This window comes from Ylistrum balloti, unplaced genomic scaffold (assembly GCF_031769215.1).
Source record: "Ylistrum balloti isolate Yb309-2 unplaced genomic scaffold, AGI_CSIRO_Ybal_v1 Utg370368, whole genome shotgun sequence".
Taxonomy (NCBI): domain Eukaryota; kingdom Metazoa; phylum Mollusca; class Bivalvia; order Pectinida; family Pectinidae; genus Ylistrum; species Ylistrum balloti.
Window position 1 is genome coordinate 421,795 of NW_026782259.1, and position 12,959 is coordinate 434,753.

A 12,959-nucleotide genomic window follows, 5' to 3' on the forward strand; every position below is an offset into this window, starting at 1 on the left:
ACAAAGATTTAAATGGTGAGTGTCGTCGATGGGGCAGAAGACGCTTACTCTTCTGGAACACCTGGGCCCGTATTCATGAACCCGTTCTCATGCTCAATCATCGATTTTTTACTCAAGATAACTTTTTCATAATTCACCTAAATCATATCAATAGTACAAATGTCAAATATAAACATTGAATATAGAATTAAGCTTAAGTCCTTTCAAAATATTTTCAAAAAAAAAATATTTCAAAATCAGCCTTTTTTATTCATTTTTAACTAAAGGAAGATATAAGACTTGAGCACAAAATTCATGCTTGAGCATGAGAATGGTTTCATGAATACGGACCCTGGTCTTATTCTCTCTGTACTTTTTCATGAGAGTATTCGTGTAAATATTTCTTCTGTTCAAGTTGGATTATGATTCTCGTTTGGTATTTTCTCTTTGTTTTAAAATATCTCTATTTTAATATAATAGTTTCCACATTTCATGCCAACAAAAAAGATGGGATTTCCCCCCTTCTTATTCTATATGGCTTTGTAGACGATCTACAAGGGCTTTTTTGTTATATAATTTTGGTAGTCTATGAAAAAAAACTTCAACAACTGGGTTTCACAGGTAAACTTACTATTTCGCGCTATATTTATAATGGCCTGCAACACCGTGTCGTTTATATTGACTACAAATGCAACAACAGGACAGTGTTTATATTCGCGTTTAAACCTAGTTCGCTATGTACAAATTTAGTTAAGATAAAAGATGTTTTACAGATCTGGTGGGACGAAATTATGTATGACAATGTTGAATATTTGCATCAGATTTGCACGATGTAAATAGTGCTAGCTTGAACGGCCCCATATCGACTTCAATACTCGTAATAACAGTTGTTAGTCTCGCCAATGATACAAATTAAATGACTCCCCGTACTATTATTTTCAGAACCCATGTATGATATCAGAATTGATCTAATCATGATACTATATGGGATAATGAACTGCAAAAGGGTGCTAAATGATGATATAGGATATAAATTGTTGTTATATTAAGGTTATTCAAGAGTACCCTGTAAAAAAAATACTATTTTTTTTACGAAGTACCCAATCCTCGGGCCAACAAACGTAAGCTACGTTACAGTATCCTGTGGCAAGCCAAGTTGTCATTTACTCGCGAAGCGGTTCAGTACTTGTCGAAATTAGATAGGGTATCTTGTTTGTTTAGAAGATATATTATTTAAATTTTATGTGAAATATACGAAATATGATATCGAATGAAGTTTATCACATATATTTACTAAAGACATCTACTTATTGAATCTGCTATCTTATAAAGACAAATATATTAGACGTCTTATTTGATAAATTATATATTCATTCCATAAGTTAATAAATGTAAAACATCAGTAAATTGTGTATCTTATTTCATAAATAAGATATTTTTTTAATCAGGTAAGTACAAGATCGATATTGACCATGTAAAATATCGATCGAGCGCTTCCATAGGAAACTTTATTAGTTTCAGCTCTAGTTTATTGTTCATACCTTTACTGACATTTTAAAAATATCTACGTTATGACCGGAAGTATATGTATGCCATCTTGATTTTTCATATTTTTGTATCAACATCACGCTTCCCTCGGAACATTTTCCGGATATGGTTCGACTCAAATATTAGGGTAAGGTCCAATATTGATCTACTTCCGGGTTAGGATAGTGTGACGTCAACAAACTTGACATCATCAACCCAGACCAACTCTTTTTCGTGGATAAAGATGTCATACGCTTATTTATTCAAGTATATTATTATCGGAGATACAGGTAATTCATCTTCCGTAAATCCATGCTTCTAACAACGTAATATATTGGATGCATACGTGTTCACAAAGCACAGGCTGTTGATGTGTCGCATTATTTCTGTAAACGACGAATAATTCACAAAATGGCTGCCCAAACACGAAGCACCACCTATGTCTATTGACTATTTGTGAAATCTGACTTCTCGTTTAATGAAAAAAGGGCATTGGCATTCAAAATTTACACTTGTGGATGTTTCCATTAAGAGGTTGCAAAAATATGCTTTGTTGGAGTATTGTTCCGTTGATAAAATGTCATTCCAATCGGGAGAGCGAAACAAAAAATCGATATTTACAGACATCCTACTCATCTAAATATTTTCTTTATACGACCTTTTTATGCTTCCATTTTGAGAGAAATTATCTTTATTCAATTACAAAAAAATATATTATTGCATAAACTATTCCGGCATTAACTCCGGAAGATTCTACGATCATATGACATAGGACATAAATTGACTCATGAGTAAATGCGATACGAGAATGACATCTGTCAGTTATGTAATATCCATTTATAGTATTTAAGCTGAGGACGCTTGGAGGGTAATTTTAAGTCTAACGAAGGTTACAAAGGATGTCCAAATTGTAACATGTTTTGACATTTTAGTGTAATAATGATGTTTTATTGCATTTTGTTTGTTTTTTTAGTTTTCATGTGGCTAGAAATTTAAAGAGAAATTTTCTTTGGGTGATGATTGATGGCACTACATCAGACATCTTTTTGTCTTGTGATAAGGCAATTTTGAAGAAGTTAAAAGTAGAAAGCTAGTGAAGAATAGAAAGGTTAGACAATTGATAGTCCAAATTATTCTGACATTAATAATCTCTAGACCAGTTCAAAAAGTCAATAGAATCTCAGAATAGGTAACTAATGATGTACGCTTTAAAAAAATTTCCAAATATTTTGTTCTTGGGCCTAAAAGAATTGTATGGAATCTCATTGTCCGCTGACACATGCAAACTTGATCATTTTGAAATTATAACGTATTTGTCCAAAAGTGGTCAAATAGCTGCTATTCTAAAAACTTTTAACATTTGATAGAGAAGTACTATCTGTTAAGCAGTCTTATGTCCAGTCAGTTTTAGAATACCAGAGCTTCACCACTGATCTTACTGGTGTTTTCATTTACTAAGTATACTTCTATTGAGTAGCCATTTGACATTTTAAGTTGGTTTCTTGAATTGAACAGTGTTTCTGGCAGATGTATTATGTTGCCCATAACCAGGCACTGACCTAATCTGACATGTGCAGTATTATTGAAATTCCTATAAGCAGGTGGTGTGGTCTAAAATTTGCTGTTTTGTTTTAGTTTATATATGTAGTATCTCCATCATTCTTGAGGATCATATTATCAGTGAGAAGCAAAATCCAATATTTGAGATATGTGCATTTATGACTATGAAAGGATTTAAATGGTAGAAAGACTAAGAATAAGTATAACAAAGAGATTTGGAAACAGTTGATGATAAGCAAGTCTTAGTTTCTCTCAAGAATATCGTCATGTCTTCTAATGTGAATGAAAATTCTTTTCATTCCTCAATGAGATCTGTACAATGGCCTTATATAGCCTGGTTTGAGTTTCTTAAATCATAGATGATAATTTACTTTGAGTATATCAGACAGTTTTCATCAGGCCTTTCCCATTGATCAGGTAACCAGATAATCATTTGATTTTATATTCACTGGAAATGAACATTTTCTGTTGTATGTGGGTTTGAGTACTTAAAATGTAATTGCGTCCAAGATCAAGCTTGAAGGAATGTACAAGTAACTGCTGCCTGAGGGAAATGAAAAACAGAATATAACATCTCTGGTTATCTAAACAATGTCAGCATGTCAGTCATAATCTTTGCAGGAGTTGGAAAATCCTGTCTCCTCCTTCAGTTCACAGACAAGAGATTCCAGCCTGTCCATGATTTAACTATAGGTAAGCTTTTCTGGATTAGAATATGTCAAGTTTGTCAATGTTTTGGGTAAATACAAATGTATTGAAAGAATAATAAAAGGAATTTCAGTTTTTACTTTTATGAAAACACTGATGAATGTCAAGAGAAGAATTTTTAAATTTCATGGTTATTTGGGAATTTAATTTCGCACTTGTGGTAGGGATTCATATTGCTGCAACTGTAAAAGAATCCAGAATCAGAAAGTGTGTTTAGGTTTGTTTCATACATTATTAAATATTTGTATAACTATAACACCTTTTAGGAAAAACTGAATATATTTGGGCTGTTAGTGAATAAAATATTGCTGGTGGCCAGTCTTTAACAATTTGAATAATATTACTCTTTACAGGTGTGGAATTTGGAGCTCGTATGATTACTATTGATGGAAAACAAATCAAACTACAGATCTGGGATACAGTATGTATTTCAATAGACATGAACTGGGTTTTTTTTTTGAAGAACCACATATATCTTTATTTACTGAAATATTTACTACCAATACTTTTCCATGTCAATGCATTTTTCCTCTGACAGAGTTAAAATTTTATGAGAAGCTTATGAAATGAAGTAAGAAAAGAAGATTTCTGGCACTGAGAAGTTTTTACATGAGACAATTCAAAATCATATCTGATCAGTTTGAACACTGCAGCAACAAGTAAATGTATTGATATTTATTTGTGCTTAATTAGGTCTGTCTTATAATAATGACTTGTTATTTTTTCTGTACATCTGGGACTTATCCTCTCAATTTTTAAGCAGCAATTTTTCATCCCTTTTTTCCCACTCTTGTATTGGTAGGCTGGGCAGGAGTCATTCAGGTCCATTACAAGATCTTACTACAGAGGGGCTGCCGGGGCACTATTGGTGTACGACATTACCAGGTAAAGTATACATCACCCTATCTTACTATAGACAGGCTGATGGGGCACTACTGGTGTAGGACATTACCAGATAAACTATATTTCACCATATCTTACTATAGACAGGCTGCTAGTCGGCTACTGTTGGTGTGCAGTATTACCAGATAATCGTGTACACAGACTTTCCTGGTCCTCTTCCCCTGTCAGTGTATTGCATTTATTAAAGGCAAGGTTGGCAGCAAAATCTTATTTGATTAAAGAAGTTTTGATAGATGGTCAGTGAAAGAAGTCTGATAGATGTTTAATGAAACTGTAATATACATTGATCTAGTGAAACTACTGAATATCTTTAAATGCAAAAAACAAGTTATTTGTTAAATAGATGCATACATGTTGCTTGAAATCCTGTGTTTTTATACTGTTTTAATGATTGCTATGTTTTTCAGGAGAGACACATTCAATCATTTAACAACTTGGTTGGAAGATGCCAGACAGCATTCCAACTCCAACATGGTCATCATGTTGATAGGAAACAAAAGGTAACTCCACAAAGAGAGACAACTTACTTTATGTTGTGTATGCTGTTTAATACTGTTCTTAGTGTCTTTTCTTCCAATCTCATCTTTTTGGTTTTTTCATCAGAACTTATAATTGGTTTCCTTGTTAAGGTGAACGAGTCAAGGTGACCTAGATATTCTGCTTCAATGAACGTTTAAGGAAGTCCGTTTTCATAGTTTCTTGATTTCTTTTTGTTAAAAAATCTGGAACAGTGCAATCGCACCCTAGTATAAAGTTTTGCTTTTTATAAATATTTCAATGTGGTTATGTCAAAGATTTTTTTGGAGTCCTGGTTTTGTGCTGATCCTATGATATCTCAAACATTTTGAAATCCTAATTTCCAGCATCTTGGTAACTGGCTCCCTCAATGTATGGAAAATGAAGTTCTGATCTGAAAACCAAATTGTAACAGACATGTCAATAATAAGTAAGACTATTGTACTAAATTTGTGTGCCTTGTTATCCTCCAAAAATGCACTCTTTAACCCATTGAAATACAATTTTAGTAGCATATTCCCAAAGTCAACTCAGCTTTTCCAGAAATTATATAAAATTGACAGAATGTTTCATTTACCCCATGCAGTGATTTAGAAGCAAGACGTGATGTCAAAAAGGAGGAGGGTGAAGCATTCGCTAGAGAGCACGGACTTATATTTATGGAGACCTCTGCTAAAACAGCTGCTAATGTTGAAGAGGTTCGTATTTCAAAGTTGAAACTCGAAATTAAGGTGTGTCATTATAATAAGACTTTTAATACTGTATTTTATCTGGTAAAGAATGTACAAATTTCATTCAAATTATTAAAAACAAGATAACAAATGACTATTTCCTCCTGATGAAACTTAATATCAGTTAATGATAATACTTTTGTAAGATTTTGTAGATAAATATTCATTAATCTATAACATATTTCAGGCTTTCATCAACACTGCAAAAGAGATCTACCAAAAGATACAGGATGGTGTATTTGATATAAATAATGAGGTGAGTTAATTGTATTGGTAAATGTATGAAATACCTATTATAACATATGCAAGAAAAAAATGTTTAAGTGGATTAAGCAAAGTATCAGCTTTCTCCTATTAATACCTTAAATCCATGAGACCTGAATTTCCAATCATGACAGATCCTCCATTGTTCAAATGAAAGTAAAGAAATATACTGAGGAAGTAAATTCTTTTCACTGTTTTAGGATAGAAAAATCACAAACTTGAAAGAATGAAATAGGGATTAGCTTTTGTTTCTCCAGGAATAAAGCCAGAGATAACTGATTTTCCTGTACCACCCAAATACTCAAATTTAATTGGAAATGACCACTTAAGACTAAATTATTGCTGTTAGTTATTTTAAGAAAGTTCATTGATATGTATATTGATCTTTTCCTTTTCCATAGGCAAATGGCATTAAGATTGGACCTCAACACTCTCCTAGCAATCCCAGCATGCCTTCCTCAGGCGGTGGTAGCAGCCAGGGAGGTGGCTGTTGTTAACTGGCACCTACATCACCGGGATACTTCAAATCCATCAATGTTGTGATGGGAACATCTGCTATAGACAGCGACGACATCCATTTTAACATACCACATAAAACCTTGTCCACTCTTTCAGTATCAATAACATCATACGACATCATCAAAACCAGCTTTCTGGTTCTCATACATGCATATGGTGTCAATATGCCTAGTATTCATGCTTGAATGAAAAACAGGCGCCAAAAAAAAAAAAAAAAAACGAGTTCATCAAACTTCAAGGGTTTTGAATAAAAAGATTTTGAAAATGGGTTTTTTCTACCATAATCAGTAAGGTGGTTTTTTCCCATTGTTTTTTTTTTTCTTTTTTTACTGCCTTTTCTTATTTTTTTTTTTTTTTAAGTGAAAAGTCATTTTACAGTCAGGATTTAGTCTTTTATTTCCATTCAAAATTTGCAGACTTAATTGCTTTTAAAGGAATGTTTCTTGGTTTTGTCAAATCTTATGTGCAATAGTTGGTAAGAAAATAATGGTGATAAATGTGAAACATGGGTTATTGTTGCTGTGACATTACCAAACATTCAAAAAAGTAACAAACAATTCTTGTAGGAAAAAGATTTACTAGATAGTGGATGCGCAGGTTTGCCTGTTTATATAGAGATGTTCCCAGTAAATATAACTTAGTAATTTAGGATCATTTACAATTGTGTTTCCTAAAAATGATCTTGGAAAAAAAGAAAAGCTTGACAAACATTGCAGATATGTTTATTTCATTTCTGATATTTAACATAAAAGTGCTTATTTAAAAGCATTTTTACATATATTTTCAAATTTTCTTATGTATTTTTATTATGTGTCATTGCTATTACTTTCATAGTTCACCTCTGGAGTTTAATTTGAAAATCGTATCCATTTCATGAAGTTTGATAGCAAGTAAGGGGAGATAACTCAACAATTTTATGTCACACTTTTGTTATTTATCACATCAAATTGTTCTAGAATATTATTTTAGAGAGTATTTATGTTTTGACCCAACAAGCGGCTAATTTAGTTTACTCGTTTATCTTAATATTTGTTTTGTATTGTTGTGTGATGTAAAATGTATGTAGTATGGAATTTGTTGAAGTGCATTTAAGTATGGATATTTTGTAGCATTCATTCTGTATGTTATGTATGATCAGAGGTGTGAGACGAAATTTAGTTGCAATTTAAGAAGATCAGAATTTGCTGTGGTCTCAGTAAAAACATTCAGTTACACAGAAATGAGAATTGTATCTTTACTTGTATGTGTGTGTATTTACATCCATTCCTGAACAGATTTTGCTTATCAAAACACAAGATTTTTGTTAAAAAAACGAAGAAACTTTTGAGAATGATGAAATTGAAGTATCTTATTGATCTCTATGTCTTGACCAAAGTGAAACTACTACAAAAATTTGCATTGATTTATGATGGACATCCTTTATCATTACCCTACAAAGCAAGTTGTGAAACAGTCCTAGATATAAATCAGAGTTGTATATAGAAATTGTGATAGGGGTTGTCATCATTACATATTTATACATTCCATACATACAGATATCTTTTTTTCTGCCAATAATGTTTATATTAAATTGAACTAACCTTAAACTTGAAACATAAAACTATTGTGCAAGAAATATTTATGACATAAAATTAGAAATGTCATTATCTTTTGTATAACATTGTTTAAATGCACATTAATTTGAATAGCCCAACATTTCTTAGGAGTTTGATTTTGGGAAAAAACACATTGTGAATGTTATATAATAAATCAATATCACTTTGAGACTTTTGGGACACTGCCCACACTTTCAGAATCCACTACACCACCAAGAATGAAAAATCCTCCAAAAATCTGTGATAGTTGGGTTATAGTTACACTCCCTTCAGAATGAGCTGTCTCTTAATCTGCAAAGTTGGTTCCACATCTTTGTCCTACTTTGTCCAGCTGAAGAACAAGGTATCAGGCTCCACCTCTTGTTTTTGTCATCACTGATGTAATGACAGATAGGTCCCAGACCCTTTACTTACAAGACATTCACCACAGATTTGGGGCATCAAGAACTTGTGATTTTTGAAAAAATATTTGAATGGAATTACTCTTATGCTTCATATTTATGGTAAATGTGGAAATTTCTCTAAAAGGACCAATCATACCATTTTTATGATATTGATATAAATACATAAAAATACAAAAACCATGAAAGAAAAATACAAAAACCAAGAAAGAAGTTATCAAGCAAAATTCAATTGCGATTTTTAAGCTAAGAAGAATCCAGTTGGTCTTGATTGCATGTTTAATATTGACTAGAGCTAAAATTGTTTTCAAATCAGCATTGATGGGCTAAGGTGCCTGAAGCCAACATTTCATTGTGATCTGCATACTGTGCACCATGTTACTTTTGTGCTTATTGTGAAACAAAACAACTTTTTTGGTGGAAATTTCACTTTTGATCCTGTCCATATGAAATTGAACACTACAAATGACTAAACACCAAAGTATTGTATTCCACTATTAGTTAGTGGGATTTATATGAAAGCTCTTTACAGAATTCTCATGTGATCCTCTCTATGATTGATGTTAATAGAGATAACTTTTGGACATGTTATCCAAGGATTAAGGATCATGACATTATGTTCCATTATTACAGATGTATGTAAGTTGGTTTGGTTAAATAAATGTTGGTCATCTCAATGTTGCTGTTTTCAATGGTAGACTTAGATCATAGTTCCTGTACTGGTGTAAGGTATATACTCCAATATGGACGTTGTAGAAAAGTGCTGAGTTCATACAAACTTGAGCTGATTTTGAATCTCCTTAGTATCCTTATTATCTTGAGTTCCCTCCCCTCATTAATGTTTAATGATACTTGACCAAATAAGGAAGTGTTCATACACTTCAGAATTGTTAACAAAACATGGAAGCTGTAGATACTGCCTGTTATATAATGGTATATCTCACAATGTTAGAAATTTATCATGGAAAACTGACAAAATCTACACATTAATCATTAAATCAAAGAAAACAAGAAAAAACCTTATGATTATGTTTTTGTGAGGGAACTTAAAGCTAAAAAAATCAAACTTCACTTATGCTTCATGGTTTTCCTGTTAACAAAATACTGCTGTTGATATTTTTCAATGTACTCTAAACAAACTAAGATAATCTACACAACTTCCCCAGTAATAAGTATGTGGTAGATCATGTACAATATATCTTTTAAAAATGACTTTCTTGTGTCATCATAAAACATTTTTGCATGCACTCAGTGATATTGTCATCACCTTGCCAACTTTCACTAAGTAGATATGTACTGTATTATCTAGATATGCTGAAAATCATTCTGTCCCTTTACCCTATTACAAATATAATATATTGCTCTTATCATATGTGTATTTATAGATGTGGAAATTTCAACTCCTTCACACAGTAAATGATGTCGTTTTCATTTTGTGTGGTATTACACGTTTATGCAGCCAGCTGTTAATTCAAAGGAAATGAAATATGACCCATTTATTATCATACATATTTGATATGTGACGAAGAATATGTATGAAAGATAAATCACATTTTTGTGAACTATGTGCTTATTGGTTTATATCTGATCACTAACTAAACATTTTTAATTTTAATTTCCTTTTGGTCATCACTTCAGTAGGATTTTTACAAACTTTGTTTAAATGTATTTGGTTGTGAACAGGAATACAATGGCTTGATACTTCACCTCATGGTAGAGAAAGAGATAACAATACAATAGGGAAGGAAAAAGGACAAGTTTGGTGGTATGTTAGTATAGTACTGTAGGAGTGATGACTGAACAATCAGAATATTGATAAGTGTGATGTGTTTTACACATATTTTGATAAATCTTGATATTTGGTTGGCCATCAATCCATTTAAACTTATAGTGATAGTTATCCATCCATAGAGCATGGCTTATTGCATCATTATGCTAAAAAAGTTTACTTTTAATGAAACTTTACCAGCGATACGAACCCAAATAATTACATATATATAGTATATAATCCCTATTTAGTAATTTGTAATTCAGCACTGACTGCTGAGATTCATGCATGCTCGGTGTCTGTACAAAATTGTTTATCATATTCTACTGTGAGCACTTTGTGTAAGACTTTGGTTATATACTTGCACTTCTTATCATATGATTCATCTGATATAGAACCAGTGTTGAAGAACATATTTGTCCATCGGAAAATCGATCAAAAGTTGAGAGCTTGTAGTCTTATTACCTTTGTTACAGAAGTGATATGAAATGCATAGCTAGTTCCAATCAAAATTTTATAAAAATCCAATAGTTTTTTCTTATTATAATGTCAGGTTTCATTACCAGCAATTAAGCATTCAGGTACTTTACAATATATAGCCATTAGATTAAAAAGTATCAGAAACCTAAATATTGGAATCACTTAATGATTTTGAAAAAATGATAAACTGTTAAAGAAGACAACTATAAATCAATGATTACAGTAACTATGAGGGTGAAAGGTATTTGCTCCATCTACACAGATTATAATGATTTGACTTTGATCCTGATGCACAAAGAACAAAAATATACAATGCTAACAACGAGTCCCTGCTTATTATTATCAATATTTTATGCTAACCTGGCCTGAAATGTCAAGAACCATGATATTTATCTTGTGTGTTCTTGGGATAAAGCCCAACAATGTTTGTGGGAAGAAATTACCTGATATGCAAGGTCACAGGAGTCATATTTATCAAATTTACTCTTATTAACATAAGGACCTAAAATAAAGATGTTTGGCTTATAGGTCCATGGGAGGTAGCCACACGAAGTTTGTGAAAAGAAATGACCTTGACCCATATTCAAAGTCACAGGTCAAATTTGTTACAGTGCTCAAAGGACTTCTATTTTAATTAAATGAAAGTACTAGATGTGATAAAGCTCAGTGAATTTTTAGAAAGCAAAATCAAATTTACCCATATTCACGGTCACAGGACTCTAATTCATTTAAAGACTCCACTGGCTTCACCTGCCCTAAAATTGTATTGTAAATATCCTAGTTTCAAATTTTGTTTAAATAGATTTGGTATAAACCTATTTGAATATCTAAGTTGTGTTCTAATATATTCATTTAAAAAAAAAAAAAAAAAATTGAATACCAGGTGAGTAATACCAGCCCATTGGGCCTCTTATTTACCTTGATATTTTTGTTGAAATGCAATAGTAAAGGATAAATGGTATGAATTATTAGAAAGCAATTTCACTTGTTCTATTCGAAAAGAAAAGTCTCTGTGTGTTGTTAAGACTAGAATTACTTCCACATTAAACTTTTGTCAAACTCACGATGAACAAAAGACAAAAAATGATTTTTCAATGATTCTAATCAGTAAATATGCAGAATGTTAACTGTGTATAGAGGTTTCTTCCTTGTGTACTGGAAGGAAAGAAAGTCTGAATGTAGAGGGTTTTGCTGTTAAAATGTCTGCAGTATATTATGTGATACATAACGTTGTAAAGCTGTCAATAATTGTACATCATATATAAAGGGGAAAAGCAAATTAAAATAAATTTCAATTCCTTACAATTTTGTTTATTATTTCTTGGAAATTCTTTTGTTACTTCGTCTCTTTGTTCAGCAAAAATGGTCACTACTACTGTGTCCTGATCACATGCTGATCTGTATTTGCCAACAATTCACACTTCCAAAACCATAGAAGCAGACACTTTGACGAGTATGGTGCTTTTTGTGAAATATTGACACCCAACTTGGATGCAGGGCAATATAATATATATGAAAAGAAGGTGTCCAGTCAGGACAAGGCATGGATATCACCACTTTTGATTTTATCTTTATTTTTTGTGATAAGTTACAAAAAAAAAATGACACCTTGAAAGGTGATATTTATAGAGAAAAGAGAATCCATTGTTCATTTTATGACGTTTGAAAAAATATTCAATTCTTTTTACATCCCAGCAATCCACAGGCTAAATATTATGACATTTGGTCGGCTGGTTATTGAGAAGTTGTTTAAATGGAAAAGGTGACGCCTGACGGACACTGCGCTACGGCATAAGCTCACTTGGTCCATCAGGTCAGGTGAGCTAATCATGGTATATAAAGGAAAGAAATATAGCCAAATTGAAGAAATTGAAAGTGAAAAATTGACACAATCATGTCTTGAGGTGAAATTTTGTACTATTCATATCTTCACTTTGAGTGTGATTTCCTTACTGAATATACAATGTTATAGCACATGGCTGAGATATAGAGATACCTTACTGAATGT

The 12,959-nt window shown here is 32.1% G+C and overlaps 1 protein-coding gene across 1 annotated transcript; it reads left to right on the forward strand.

Moving 5' to 3' along the window:
• Positions 1–12: 12 nt before the first annotated feature.
• On the forward strand, positions 13–9,380 carry LOC132553948 (ras-related protein Rab-2). Its single transcript, XM_060218243.1, has 9 exons — positions 13–69; positions 1,688–1,796; positions 3,688–3,759; positions 4,128–4,195; positions 4,577–4,659; positions 5,085–5,177; positions 5,780–5,891; positions 6,112–6,180; positions 6,590–9,380. The coding sequence occupies exons 1-9, from the start codon at positions 13–15 to the stop codon at positions 6,683–6,685; spliced, it is 759 nt and encodes a 252-aa protein (XP_060074226.1). The 3' UTR covers positions 6,686–9,380.
• The last annotated feature ends 3,579 nt before the right edge of the window (positions 9,381–12,959 follow it).

Excerpts from the sequence above, each read along its gene's own strand:
- LOC132553948 (XM_060218243.1), top strand. The coding sequence starts at position 13 with ATGGTGAGTGTCGTCGATGGGGCAGAAGACGCTTACTCTTCTGGAACA. Across the intron at positions 70-1,687 it reads CTTCTGGAACACCTGGGCCC|GATAGTGTGACGTCAACAAA; the intron begins GTATTCATGAAC and ends CTTCCGGGTTAG. Across the intron at positions 1,797-3,687 it reads TATTATTATCGGAGATACAG|GAGTTGGAAAATCCTGTCTC; the intron begins GTAATTCATCTT and ends TAATCTTTGCAG.